The sequence below is a fragment of the Pseudonaja textilis genome, chromosome 6, assembly GCF_049901715.1.
Source record: "Pseudonaja textilis isolate UNSWEBS1 chromosome 6, rPseTex1.2, whole genome shotgun sequence".
Classification (NCBI taxonomy): Eukaryota; Metazoa; Chordata; class Lepidosauria; order Squamata; family Elapidae; genus Pseudonaja; species Pseudonaja textilis.
In genome coordinates this window covers 42,951,968-42,966,278 of record NC_141995.1, presented here as the reverse complement: position 1 = coordinate 42,966,278, position 14,311 = coordinate 42,951,968, and the positions used below count along the sequence as shown (strand labels likewise).

Below are 14,311 nucleotides of genomic sequence, written 5' to 3'. Positions count from 1 at the left end.
GACCATCAGACCATTACTATTTTGTACATTATTATTAACACGCTCTGATGCTAAGGAGTTCTATTCCCCCTCTCCACCTGAAAAGAAACCTGTTCCAAATGCAAAACACAACAGAGGAGAGGAGTTTCAGTTTTAGTTTCACAGCATCAACCAGCTTTAGTGCAGAACAATTGAGCTAAGCCATGCCCAGGCTCCTTGCTGTGTCTCCTTGCTCACACAGCAAATACTGTTTCCGTTTCCAAACAGCCCTCAAATCTCACACACTGATAGGACGCTAGCCAGATGAATACCGATGAATGCTGGTTGGCAGAGGCAGAATTTTTTTCCCTTATTTTCCTCTCCAAAAACTAAGCCCGACCACATAGTTTTGTAGTGAAGCACAGGTATCAAGCTAGTATATGAGGAAATTTTGGGAAAGGGTTTATAGAAAAAAAAAATTCCAGGGCATCTTACAGTATTTTTATTCATTTGTTCATTTTATATAGCTGCCCATTTCACATACTTTATTTCCTTAGTGTAAAAATATCTTTATGCGCAACAGCCAGAAGTACTTTACAGGTGGTAAAATTGCATTTTACATTAGGTAAAATATCATCTCAACTGGAGCTTATGAGAGCTATTACATTTGCTCAGGCAACAAAAAAAAAATAGAGAAAAATAATTCGTGTTTGGACTGGAGTGCAATCTAGCTATTAATTAGATCAACTCTAGCTTAACTTCTTTTGAGTTCCGCCAAGTTGATTTTAGTTGCTATCACCTGCTATGCTGCCGAGGACTTAACTAGGCAATCCATGCCTTGTTGGAACATCATTTCAGAGATATTTGCTTAACTAAACAGAGAAAAAGAATGACCATAGGTGGGCAAAAAAGCAGTGGCACTGGGAGCAACTTCCAACCTTCTTGCCATCTTCATTCAGGGGTGAATATCAGGGAGTGCACAAGAGATGCCACAGGAGTTGAGAATAGTAGTGGTGTGCACCAGAAATACCACATAGGTCAGGCAGGGCATGCGTTTTGGTGGCAGAAGTTGGGAATGGTGCATAAGAGGCGTTGTGTCGGTTGAGTAGAACATCGGGCAGTGACACAAATCAAGAAGGGTCCGTGAGAGTCATTGGGGTGTAATAAGTGGGTGATGGTTTGGGTCAAGAAGGGGATCTCAGGGTTGTGTGAGAGATGGGCCAGTTATGGGTGGCATGGGTTTGGATAGGTGCTGGCAGTGTGCAAGAGGTGCTGTGCAGTTCAGGAACCAGTCTGTGAGGATAATGTGGGCTGGGAATGATGTGGGTGGGTGCACAATGAGCCAGGGATGTGGGTCAGGAAAGGTACATGGGGCATTGTGATGGCCCCATTGGTTTCTGACTGGGATCAGGAGGATGAACCAGAACCAGGATCATTAGACATGGAAACCCAGGGACCCCAGGAATGCCCAGAGAGTCGGGGAGGGGCACGATCAACCAAATTGTCAGTTGCCTACTTAAGAAGAGGAAGGACAGGCACTGCTGCTGCAGGTTAACTCTGACCATCAGCAACAGGCTGCCTCTGATGAGGAACAACTGCCACTTCCACTTGATCCAGAGAGATGGGAAGCTCAGAGCATATCAGTGAGGCTGCTCACAAGGAACAGCCTTGGCCCTCCTAATAAGAAACGCCAGATTGTGGATGACTTAGGCATGTAGGAAAAGAGCGGTTGGTGAAAACAACCGTTCATTTTTCTGCATGTCGTCTTCAGCTCCATGCTTCCTGCATCCTGATTTAGTGTTGTGATCCTTGGGTTTGTCTTGATGACTTTTCCTGTACCTGGACTCCAGATTTGAAACTGGATTCAGATTTTCTTTGGGAAGTTTCATTGTAAGGAGTGTTTGCTTGAGAACTTACTGCTTCAGTTGTGTGTGTGTGTGTGCGCGCGCGCTTTTGGTCTTAATTACTTGAACTGCTTGGGAGGAGAGTTTGTGACTTGGTGGATTTTGGAGGATATTGCTATGACAATAGTAGAGTGATGCAGTAAACCTACTCTACTGGCACCTATTACCATGCATGTGACTTAGATCAGCATTGTGTGTAAGAGGTATCACATGGGTAAGAGAAGGTGCATGATGGGGCAGTTCTGCTCAGGGAGATTGCGTGGATGTGCGTATGAGGTGCTGCACGAGTTGGGGAAAGCAAGCAGGAAGGCAGATCAAGGAAGGGCTGGGAGAATGGGACAGGTTAGGCAGCACCGGCCGGGAAGGGTGCATGGGCGTTCCCGTGTCACTGTTCCTCCTTCCTGTCCCACCATAGGGGAGGGAATGAGGGACTGTGAAGCTGACTGGGAAACAATTGCAGTGTTGAAAATGAGGATCATGTGACTGTATCGCAGTAGTGCAGCAGCAGCCAATAGCAACAAAGCTGCCATAATTCCCCCAAATTTCATTTCCTTGGCAGTCAGGAGTCCCTGGTTTTGGACACAGTCTGTAAATTAATCCATTTGAGGTCCTTTGGTTCAAAAGGTGTTCCCCTATGATCTACTGTTCTGCTCAGTTAATGGACATCAAAACATGAGGTTTATAAAGCTAATTAAATTGTACTGCTATACTGTTATCACTTTTAGAGTTGGAACATTGTGGCTCAAATTACCACTCATTAAACTGAACATTAGTTTGATTGTTTCAATCATTTTTGCATTTTGTTTCCTTGTGACAATTCAGTTATTAGCATTCAGTATTCTGTGAACTTGGATGGTATTGTTTGCTATAAAAAATCATAATTATGATTTATTGACTTATGTCACGGTATAAATGCTAACACTACTCTTTCATGTAATCTACTTTCAAATGTTTTCTTTTTCCTTCATTTTTAATGTAAGCATATCCATTTTAACCAAGGGATAAAAAATTTTTTAAGCCCACAACAAGTACGTAGTACTCATAACCAGCTCAGTCTGACATCTCTTTAATTCACAGAACTATAAATAACAGGAAGAAGTATGACATAACAATAAATGCAACATTCTGTTATTATAGCTGGTCTCAATACAGGTAGTCCTCAAGTTATAATAACAAACTGGGACTGGAATTTCCATCGCTATGTGATGCTTTTGTAAAGCACATCACAGGACCACATCACTTAGCAAAGCAATTCTGGCAATTCGTTAAACAAGGATTATGTGTTGTTCACTAAGACATTCTAGTTAGTTCCTGCCAGTTTCTAACAAGCAGTGTCAGTGGGAAAGCTGGCAGGAGGATGCAAATCTTGGGTAGCTCACAAGCAGGCTTATGGGGAGATTAAGCAGCTTCTGTGACATAAACAAGGCCAGGCACAGGAAGTGCCTTGAATAATTAGATGTGTGGCATAGAAATTTAATAAATCAATACATAAATTAGTGCGAGCGAGCTCACTCATGAGCAGCTGCTGCTACCTAGCACAAGCACAGCCAGGCTGGGGATGGTTGCTTCCAAAGGTGGGAAGGCGCAAAAGGCAATTGGTGTGGTCAGGGAGCTCCGGAGGATGGAAAACTCTGCAAGTGGCTACTGTGGTAGATGGGCTAGGGGTGGCTCCTGTGGAAAGGAGAAAGCAGTGGCAAGTGCTTAGAGTGGATAGAATTTTCCACAAGAAAGCTACACAATTCAAAGGAATATTATAAAACAGAAAGATGCCTTCAAATTGTTTTGAACTACATATAATCTTCAACTTGCGGCTAATCATTTAATGACTGTTTGAAATTACAAGGGGTTTCGTAAAAGGTGCTTTACCACTTGTTAAAGTGCTACTGGCTTTTGTAAAGCATTGTATTCCTTCCCCTCCTGTGGTCACCTGATTGCAATCTGTGTGCTTGCTGATCGCTATTTGCAACAGTCTGCTAGCTTCCTTGGAAAGTTAATGGGGAATACCGCAGGGAGGGTTCTATGAGGCAGGCTGAAAGACTGCCCTAGGGAATCTCAGATCCACACAGGGCAGCTCTTCAAGAGCAAAAGGACTGCCATGATTCTCATCTTCCAGAGCTGACATTTCCAACCCAAAATTTCAGTGGACAGAGGCAACATAAATCCTTAATTGGATCTTTCTGAAGATTTTGGCTCCGTTCCTACAGCCCAATGAGGATTTGCTCCCAGTGTACCCTTCCAGGGCGTCTTCCTCCCACCCCAAGCACCCAAGCTCTTTCCCTGGGACTCCATTCACTTAATAACCCAGGAAATTGCTTAATGACCACAACTCAGAATGTTGGCTTTGTGGTTGTTGAGGGAAGCAGTCATGTACATGTCTTGTTTAAAGGCCAGCTTTGTTCAACGACCAAAATTCCAGTCCCTACCTGTATTGTAACTTTATTGATATGGCTCTATGTAGTTCCCTTGGTAGCAGTGCAAAAGTAGCTTTTTATTAATGCCTAGATTTTTTTTTTTAGAGGAGGTCTAAGTGCCTATAGGTCTGGGTTTTCCTAAAAATCTCTCATTCCAGTTCCTTCCAATAGTCACAGTCATGTGCTGCCACCTGCTGAGACAAGGACTATTGTAAACACAAAAATGCATAAATTACACATCTAAATAGAAAGATTTAAAAGTAATTGCCATGGGATGAAGACTGGTGAAAAAGCTTGTATCTGCCTGAGTCCATGCCTTTCAGTAGGCAATTTTCTAACGTGCTGGCTGCCTCTGCTTCCTTAGGGGCGGGGAAGGGGGCTCATCTGGACCAAGGGTGAGTCTCCCCCTCGGTTTCCCCTGAAGGATCTTCCGTCGCTTTTGCCTTCTCCCTATGTCTTCCCTCTGTTAAAATCCCCCCCACACACACACACTTACTTTCAGGCGGATAGATTTCGTGTCTGAGCATTCTCACATGACGGTGGGTCTCCCCCCCCCCTAAAAACAGTTAAATAAAGAAGAAACAATATATCCTCATGCAAGAACTTTTCTGCTTCCGATTACCCCCATGCTTACAAGTTGCAAAGGAAACACGGAAGCAGGGAAGCGGCTGCCCAGCTCCGGAGCTCCACACCATTTTTTTTCCAGAGGGAATCTCACTCGAGTATAAGCCGAGGGGGTTTTTTTCAGCACAAAAAATGTGCTGAAAAACTCGGGTTATACTCGAGTATATACGGTAATCTCTGTAACATGGTGACAATTGCTTTGGATATTTGATTATATTTATTATTTTTTTGGCTTGTATATTTTTTTGAGAAACTATTACTAATTACTGTACTCAGCCATTAAAAGTAGGCTTCTACTGTGTTTAAGTATAAGCACATACTAAATAGGGATACTTTTTCTATTAAATTAAGAGTTATTCTTTATATTCTTTTTCTTCTCTGTTTGAATTGACTCTCAGAGGGAAATACATTTATCAGCCAAGTGAAATGTGCTACATGTGCAGAAATATTTTAACAAATCTGTAGGAGCTCAGTGCTTTTTATGTTTTAGAGTTCTTATTTTAGCAGCCATGGAAATCATCTTGTACCAAGGAGTTAACATGATTTTCAGAAAAATTAATTGGATAGTCAACTTTAGAAATATTTGAACGTCATGAAAAGTTGAAAATCAGTGGAAGGCATTAAACGTTGAAAATTAATTAAAGGATTGATTTTTATTCACATGTATACATTATTACATAAAACCATCTATGAGTTTTTACAGGATTATAAACAAGATCTCATAGTGTGTTATTATCCATTTATTTTTGTTGTTTTTATAGACTGAATGAACACTTAAGATAAAAGAGAAATATATAGCAAATGAACAAAGATAGTTTGCAAAGTTGATTTTGCTTTAACAAAATATTGCAAGGCTATATTTGTCACCTGATTTATTAGTTTTTTCCAGTTTATTATAAATGTTTTTATGCTATTTCAATCAAATGAATCTAGTTTGCAAAGCAAACATGTTGCATTGCTAGAAAACATAATAAACACATAATTGTGCAATATATTCAGAATAACTTCATAAATTCAAAATAATCATGCCATCATTCATTTCAATGCATTCTCTATTTTTCAATCTTCAATGCTCTTTGAAAAACTAGTTCTCGTGCCTTATAAGTAAAAGTGAAAGTGCATATTTAATTTCTAAAAGTAAGTTTTCCTATCAAAGAGGAGCTCCTACAAACAGCTCTACTGTCCAAGTCCCCTCCTATTAAACTGTATGGAATAGGGACTTTCGCTATATGTTGACATCCTTCTCATCTCCTTCCAATATCACTCCAATTTTCTGTTTTGATATCATCTCCAGGAATTCTTCTGTAAACCAAATGGCCCTCTAGCATTTGTACTCAAGAAAAACAGGTTAGGAGCTATCTTGTTGGGGCCTCCCACATTTCAGAGATCAATAAGGCTCCTGACAAAGCCTCCCTTTAGATTGGTGGGAACTCTGAAGTGACCAAATTCTGCCTGGAGAACAGGTTAACAATTCAGGCAGAATGGGCGCCCAAACATTTGTTACAAGAAAGGAAGAAACAAGGTACAAAACTACATGGCACACCCTGCCAATCATCAAAAACATTTCAGAAACAGTAGAAAGCAACTTCCAAGATCTGCAAGTAGGCGCACACCCAGAGGCTACCGTACGAGGACCAATTATGCGTTGCAAAGATTGCTTGGAGGTGAGAGATACTTCCAGTATAATATATCGGATCACCTGCATGGCCTATGTAGGACAGATTGCAGAACACAAGCAAGTGGTCAGACAAGGAGATCTGAACTCATTAGTAGCCTCACATTGAAAAGAACAAGGACAGACATTCAATTTTGCAATTATCAAAAATGTTGGATGAGCAGGCACAAAAACAGCCAGGGAAGTGATTGAAGCCTGGGAAATGGGTCCCTTGTCAGTCAACAGGAGTGCTGATTTACCATTAGCTTATCAATGCTTGGGAAGTGAGGCCTTGACAGCACAAGGAAATGGCAACCAATGACTTAATAGCTGACTGTCAACATCCCAGTCAGCTACTAAAAAGCCTCACACAACCAAATACCATATAACAGAATATTACAATAATAGCAACACAGAGATTAGCCCAAAGCACAGAGAGGAATTCCCTGAACATGGGCTCTAGCACGATTCCAAAAGCTTGGAAGAAGTAAACCTCTGGTCCAAGTGACCAACCCAGACTGGCTCCTTCAACATTATCCTGGGAAATGTATATTCACCTTCATTTGTGATATAAAACATGACTGTGAAAAAGTAATTTCTGTAATTATTTTCCTGTGATATAAATTGATCTTAACAATTTGTATGAATATTCATATTGTTAAATTGACAGTGAAAATAATGTGGAAAAATGAAATTGAAGTTGCCGTGCAACTAATTCACTTTGTTTTATATTGTTTTTCTGTTTGTGTAGGATTATAAAGAAGCCATCAATCTAATGCCAAACAATAGAGATAATGGTCTAATTCCTGGAAATGACAAATTTAAGCCAGTGTTACCCTGGCCTCATGTTGAAGGTGTGGAAGTAGACTTGGAATCAATTCGACGAAGGAATAAGGCCAAAAACGAGAGATTTCCTCATGCTGGTGAAAAGAATGATCAGCAAAATGTTATGCAGAGACAGTATCTTACGTTTAAGCCACAGACAAATATCTACCATGACCCTGTATTGCGATCTGGAATTCTTGGTAATTTTGAACTCAAAGAACCTGAATCCCATGGAGTTATAGGTGGTCCTGGTGAGGAAGCTAAGCCATATGTTTTAGGACCAGAATATAAAGAATCTATTCAAGCCAGCATTAAAGAATTTGGGTTCAACATGGTAGCAAGTGATATGATCTCTCTAGATCGGAGCATTAATGATTTACGTCAAGAAGAGTAAGTTTTAGTTTTGCCTCTGTTTTATATTTATTCAAGAGTAATATAATTTCAGTAAAACTGATGACACCATTCTAATAGGATATTACTGCTGGGAGGAGAAAATTAATAGAATCCCTCGTACTTATTAACAAAAACGGGCAAGACTATACTGTAACATGGAATTTTTACAATGCATATTTTGTTGATGATAATTTTATGACATGTGCTGTTTATTACTTTGAAAATCATTTAGGAATAATCAGGTTAAATATTTAACACATTTTTACAAACTTTTTCTATAAAGCTTTCATAGTGTTGATGCGACTTATTTATACAAGAATTACATCAGCATTATATTTTCATTGAGGAAATTGTGTCTTTTTCTAAGTAGATAAAATAAAATAAAATAATTTTTATCCTTTTGTGAAAGACTTAATTAATGTAAGGCATTTGTCAACTTCTTGATTATACTATTGTTAGCAAGCCAAATTCTTTTCTGCAGTGTGTTTTTCATGATGGCTCTGCAGTACTTTACGTTCAAAGACAAAAATGTGCTTTTGAAGTTGGGAGTAGGTAGTGTAGGACCAGTTTGCAGTTCCTTAAAGAAGCTGAATGATCCTGGCAAAAAATATTCTACTGAGTATATAACAATATTCTGTCTTATTTTGTTACAAGAATGATTTTGTAAATACCTGCAAAGAGTATCTTTCTCTTTCTTAGAATATAGTATAGAAGTCTTTTAAAACTTTCTGGCATTCAGTCTGGTTTGGAATGCGATACCTGTTATAATACATAATTCTCACATAAACATAAATAATGAGTAACATTTCAAATTCTTCTACTGCCCCAAATTCATAAATAGGCATTTAGAATTTTTTCAGAGAGCATGGATTCAATCCTGATCATAGGCCTGTGAGAAATTTTGAAATTGTGGAGACCTAAGATAGATAGGATAGCATTGTATTGGATAAGCAAATATTTTAATTCAATAAATATTGTCTTTCTGGGATAGAAATGTATTTTACTGGATGCAAATTAGCTCCACTATTGAGCTTGACAAATACTAAAGTATAGAGCTTTTATCATCTGACAGTAAAACATTTTTTAAAAAAATCCCTACATTACGGTTCAATATTGTATAGATGTAAGCATATGGAATTTTCCCTGTAGCAAGAATTTTCCCTGTAGTGTGTATGTTGCAAAAAGCACATAAATAGAGCATTTGATACACACAATTTTCTGGCTTAAAAATGCCTCAAAATATGTAGGCATGGAATGAAGCAGAGGTGGTATTCAGTAGATTCTGACCAGTTCTGGAGAACCGGTAGCGGAAATTTTGAGTAGTTTGGAGAACTGGCAAATTCCATCTCTGACTGGAGATTTTACACTATCCTTCCCTTTCCATGCCCACAGAACTGGTAGTAAAAAAAAAATGAATCCCACCACTGGAATGAAGATAAGAATATTTGTAAACAAAAAACAAGGGCAGGATCAACTAAATAAAAATAAATATTGAATAATGCACTCACTGCCATTGTAGCAACTAAAGTACTGTTAAAATAGAATCTTTGTTCTCATAAAAGATTTAACACTAGGTGGCAGAATGATTGTAGGTTTAATACCAAACATGCATGTAAGTGCAATTATATCATAACTACAATATTAGTATTCGGTCTTAAATGTGAAATAGTTGTTAACCATCCTTGCTCGTTTTCATATAATAATAAATGACAATTGGCAATGGCATTATGGCTTTTTATAAATATATTTGTAGACATGGTGATGCAAAGTATAATAACATGCTTTTTGATGGTAGATGCCACTAGATGTCACTTTTGTTCTGTGAAATAGCAGATGGGTTTTTTACATTAAACTCTAAAGTGTTTGTGAACTTGTTTTGATAGTAGTAGACATTTTAATTTATCAATGAGATTTTTTTTAGAAAGGTATGCTTACGATTTATTTAAAATAAAATAAATACTTGCCTGGTATAGATATTGTCTTAATTCTTTTGCTTATAATACCTTATTTTTAAAATTCTGGATACTTTGAATAATGGGGAAGAGAAAAAGAATATAGAATAACAGAGTTAGAATGGACCTTGGAGCAGGAAACTTTATACCATTTCAGGCAAATAGTTGTCCAATCTCTCCTTAAAAACTTCCAGGGATGGAGCTCTATTCCACTGATTAATTGTTCTCATCGTCAGCAAATTTCTCCTTGGTTCTAGACTTGATACATTTCCATCTGTTACTTCTTGTCCTGCCCTCAGGTGCTTGGAAGAACAGGTCAACCCTCTCTTTTCCATGCCCCAATTTCATGTCAAGATGCAGAAGTTGATAGAATTGTTTTTAGTAGTATTTCTGAATTGAATTAGATATAGGAATATGTTAGCATGGAACTAAAACAGTGATAGCTTTAGTCAGTAAAACAAAGGCAAAACTGAACTAGTTTGAAGTCCTTGATAATATTTTTGGCAACTTCTGTTGGATCTTGTTTTGGCTTAGAAGGTAAGCTCAGATCTAATCAGTACTTGGTCACCAGAAAATACCAGGACTATGGGATATACTAGAAGGGCAATGGCAAATCATTATATATTATTGCTATATAGTTACCAGTGGAAACAGACTGAAAGAAGACCTGGACAGTTTTTTAAAACTTCAGTTGATTCACAATATGGTAAAATAAACTGGTATATAATTTTATGCTGTAAATAAAAACAGGTTTTCCCTTAATGGGTAAGCTGCTACAAAGGTGAAAATGGAGTTTTGACCTATTTAATAGATCATATGCAAGAGACATTAATAAAAATTTCGAACTGATAGATGCTAAATTTTCAACTACAACCATTTTTCTGAATTTGTATTTCTATTCATTTTATTTTTTTATTGAAATTAATTTTACTGAAATTAATATTGGTCATAAGTATTCATAAAAAATTTATAACAAAATTGTCTGTTGCAGATGCAAATATTGGCACTATGATGAAAACCTTCTCACCTCCAGCGTTATCATTGTCTTCCATAATGAAGGGTGGTCTACACTTATGCGGACAGTTCATAGCGTAATTAAAAGAACTCCAAGAAAATATCTGGCTGAAATTGTTTTAATTGATGATTTTAGTAATAAAGGTAAATGCATTTAACATCAGTATGAAACCAAGGTTAGATAGCATTATCTAGAAAATTTGAGTAGCCAAAATACTGAGTTGTTATCTCGCTCTTTTGGTTCCTATCTAGAAAGTAATTTGAGGAGTGTATTGGGCTCTTAAACTTTAGATGTCACAGAATGCTTGTCACTGTGACTACGAATTTGTGTTCTTTCTACTGCCCATAAATATCATTTAGATGAAATAAGTTCAATACTAGGTCTTTATAAATATATCATTATTCAATTATTTTGCACTGCGTTATATGTTGCTACAATATGAACTTCTAGATAAGGTTTCAGTTTGATAAATGAGATAATTAGGTATTATTTTCAATTTTCAGTTGTATTGTGTGAATTAATTGAATTGAATTGAAGACCTTGAATTGGATAAGGAGCATGGTTAATAGATTAGTAATGGTGGATCCAGTGGATAGCCTAAATCAATAACCTTTTCAGGAAGAGTTAATAAATGTAGTCCTTGACTTAACAATCACAATTGTGCCCAAAATTTATGTTGCTAAGCGAAACAGTTGTTGTCAGTTTTGCCCATTTTATGACCTGCCTTGTAAGCTATGTTCTGCAGTTCTTAAGTTAATAACACAATTGTTAAATGAAAATATTCCCCAATGACTTTGTCAGAAGATTGTAACAAGTGATCACATGACCCTGGCACACTGTAACTGTCATAAATATGAACCAGTTGCCAAATGTGCAAATTTTGATGTGACAATGAGGATGCTATAATGGTCATAAGTGACTTTTTTCAGTGCTGTTGTAACTTCAAACGGTCACTAAACAAATGATTGTAAATTGAGGACTATACCTGTAGATAGCTGTATGTACAGTTAGACAGATTTCATTAGATTTTTTTAAGATATAGTATGAAGAACTTGGGAAGATTATAGCAGTTGTGTAAACCATGTAGATGACTAAAGTAAATATGGCTGTAGCAATTTAAATAATATCATACATATTTCAGTCATTGCATTTTCTTGCATTTGAGAGGGTATGCTTATCTTCTTCAAAATCCCAATTCATAATTCCTTGCTATATTGAACAATTAGAGATTACACAGAATTGTGAATGACTATTTTAATATAGTATTTTAAACATAACATTCCAATAAAAAAATAGAAATCAATGCAAATATTTTCTTGTAGTTTTAATTATCATAAGAGACAGACATGAAAAAAAATTAAGTACATCCCATGTAAAGATTTGTTTTTCTTGTTTAACTTATTTATTTATTTAACAAGTTTATATAAAAAGTGACTGGGGGTTTAAAAGCAAAATACCACACCATATCACAGTGATGGCAAATCTTTTGGGCACTGAATGCCCCAAGTGCATGTGCATACCCAAAATTCAAGGCGCCCCACCCCCACCCATGTCTCCTGCCCCCATGCATACACACACCGTCTGCACATGCACACCCTCCACACATGCACCCCGCCCACCGCAATGGTTTGTTTTTCACAAATTGATGTCCAGTTTTTTGTAATCTTTTAAAACCCCTTCCTAGACTCATAGGCATCTATAATATTTCTGAAAGTTATTGGAGACCTTGTATGAGCAGGGCATGGTGACTGCATAACTTCAATAACAAAGAACAAATTAAATGTCTGATGTTTTAGGTTCCTGCAGATCCTCTCTAATATTGTTCTAATTATTTACTCCTCATCTAATGCACTTGATTATAATTTTAGGCATTTGAGGTAGTGATAAATATATTTCCTTTGTAAAGTGTACTTTTTCCACATGCATATATTTAATTGACATGTAAATGGTGCATTACATTTGCTGTATCCCTTTATTAATATAATTGAAATAAGGACTAAATATATCTTGAAAGGTGTTGAAAAAATAAAAAATGTTAAACTGTGTCTATGTCTTGAAGGTATTTTAAGGATCCTAGAATCTCTTATTTTCAGGGTCAGATGTACTAATAAATTCTAGGTACTAATAAATGAAGCGTTTTATTTTGTGAGTTAAAGTCTTGATGATTTGAGGGCAGCTATAGAATTTTATCACTGTTCTGTTGTCAATTGAGTCTATTTTACACTGGTCAGAAGCCTAATTTTAAAAAATCTCCTAAAATCATTGTTTTAAAATGGCATACAGTATATACATTTGGGACATGCCTGGAAAATTGGTTAGTATTTCTTTTGCCTTTCTGTTGGTAAAGGAGTTTAAAGTATCAGAATATAATATATGCCTATGATATATTACGGGTTAATTTTTCAGTGTTACAATGTTACATTTTCAATGTTGCCTTTCTGATTTGTTCTATGCTTGGGAAATAATCAAGAAATAATTCTTAAGTGAGCTTGCAGTTATACCAAATTTACATAATGAATTTGCCATTAACCTTTGGAGAATAATCAAGAAATAATTCTTAAATAAGTGTGCACTTATCAGTAACTATACCTAAATTACACATTGAATCTGACATCCTTGATTTTTTTGAGAATGCAGATATTTAGTCAAATATATGTTTGTTTTTAATATAAATGTAGTTTATATTGTCAGCTCAACCTTAAATATTTATAACATACATGGAAACCTCTTTTTATTATTTGATAGAACACTTAAAAGAAAGACTAGAGGATTATATTAAGCAGTGGAATGGCCTTGTAAAGATTTTTCGAAATGAAAGGAGAGAAGGTTTAATTCAAGCTAGAAGCATTGGAGCCCAGAAGGCTAAACTTGGAAAGGTAGAATACTGTTTGCTAAATAAAATCCTTCTTTCCATATAGTCTCAATTTTGCTTTTAACAGATATTAATCCACATTATTATTGTAACCACTGTTCTTAATTGCAAAATTGCATTTTAAAAATAAACTCAACATGTATTTTTATAAGAAAATATAAACTAAATTGAAATCTCCTTTCCTCTTTGTTTTTTAAAGGTTTTAATTTACCTTGATGCCCATTGTGAGGTGGCAGTAAACTGGTATGTGCCACTAATAGCTCCTATATCTAAAGACAGGTAATAATTTGCTTATTTCTATCCCTCAGGAATCCTTTAAACATTGTAATTTTGAAGTATCCCAGCAGATAATATTTTTTTTAAAATGTGTAATTTTCTAACACACTTTTTCAGCTACCCAAATATAAGTTTGCAGGTTGGTTGATAAAACTATGCTTTCTCTATAAGACTAATTTAGGAAAAATACTTGCATTAACAATTTTTATGTACGGTATACTTAGTACTGTAAATAGTTTAAAGTTCTGTTATTTCCTGACGACATTAATTGCATAATTAATATCATTTGTAATGCAAACAGTTGGGAAGTTAATATCCATATTTACACAAACGAAGGCCACATTGAAATGAAGAATAAAACTCTAAGAAAGTAGTCCTCAAATGTGCAAAGCAGAATTGCATATGAATTGTCAAAAATAAAAGATAT

General features: G+C 36.4%; 1 protein-coding gene across 3 annotated transcripts in view; it reads left to right on the top strand.

Annotated features, from left to right (window-relative positions):
- GALNT7 (polypeptide N-acetylgalactosaminyltransferase 7) overlaps nt 1–14,311 on the top strand; it is a 34,887-nt gene that overhangs the window by 5,586 nt on the left and 14,990 nt on the right. For all 3 annotated transcript variants that reach the window (XM_026699689.2, XM_087936410.1, XM_087936411.1), the window contains exons 2-5: nt 7,303–7,766; nt 10,713–10,879; nt 13,482–13,612; nt 13,808–13,887. In XM_026699689.2, the coding sequence (XP_026555474.1) occupies nt 7,303–7,766; nt 10,713–10,879; nt 13,482–13,612; nt 13,808–13,887 (842 nt within the window). The remainder of the gene's footprint in view (nt 1–7,302; nt 7,767–10,712; nt 10,880–13,481; nt 13,613–13,807; nt 13,888–14,311) is intronic.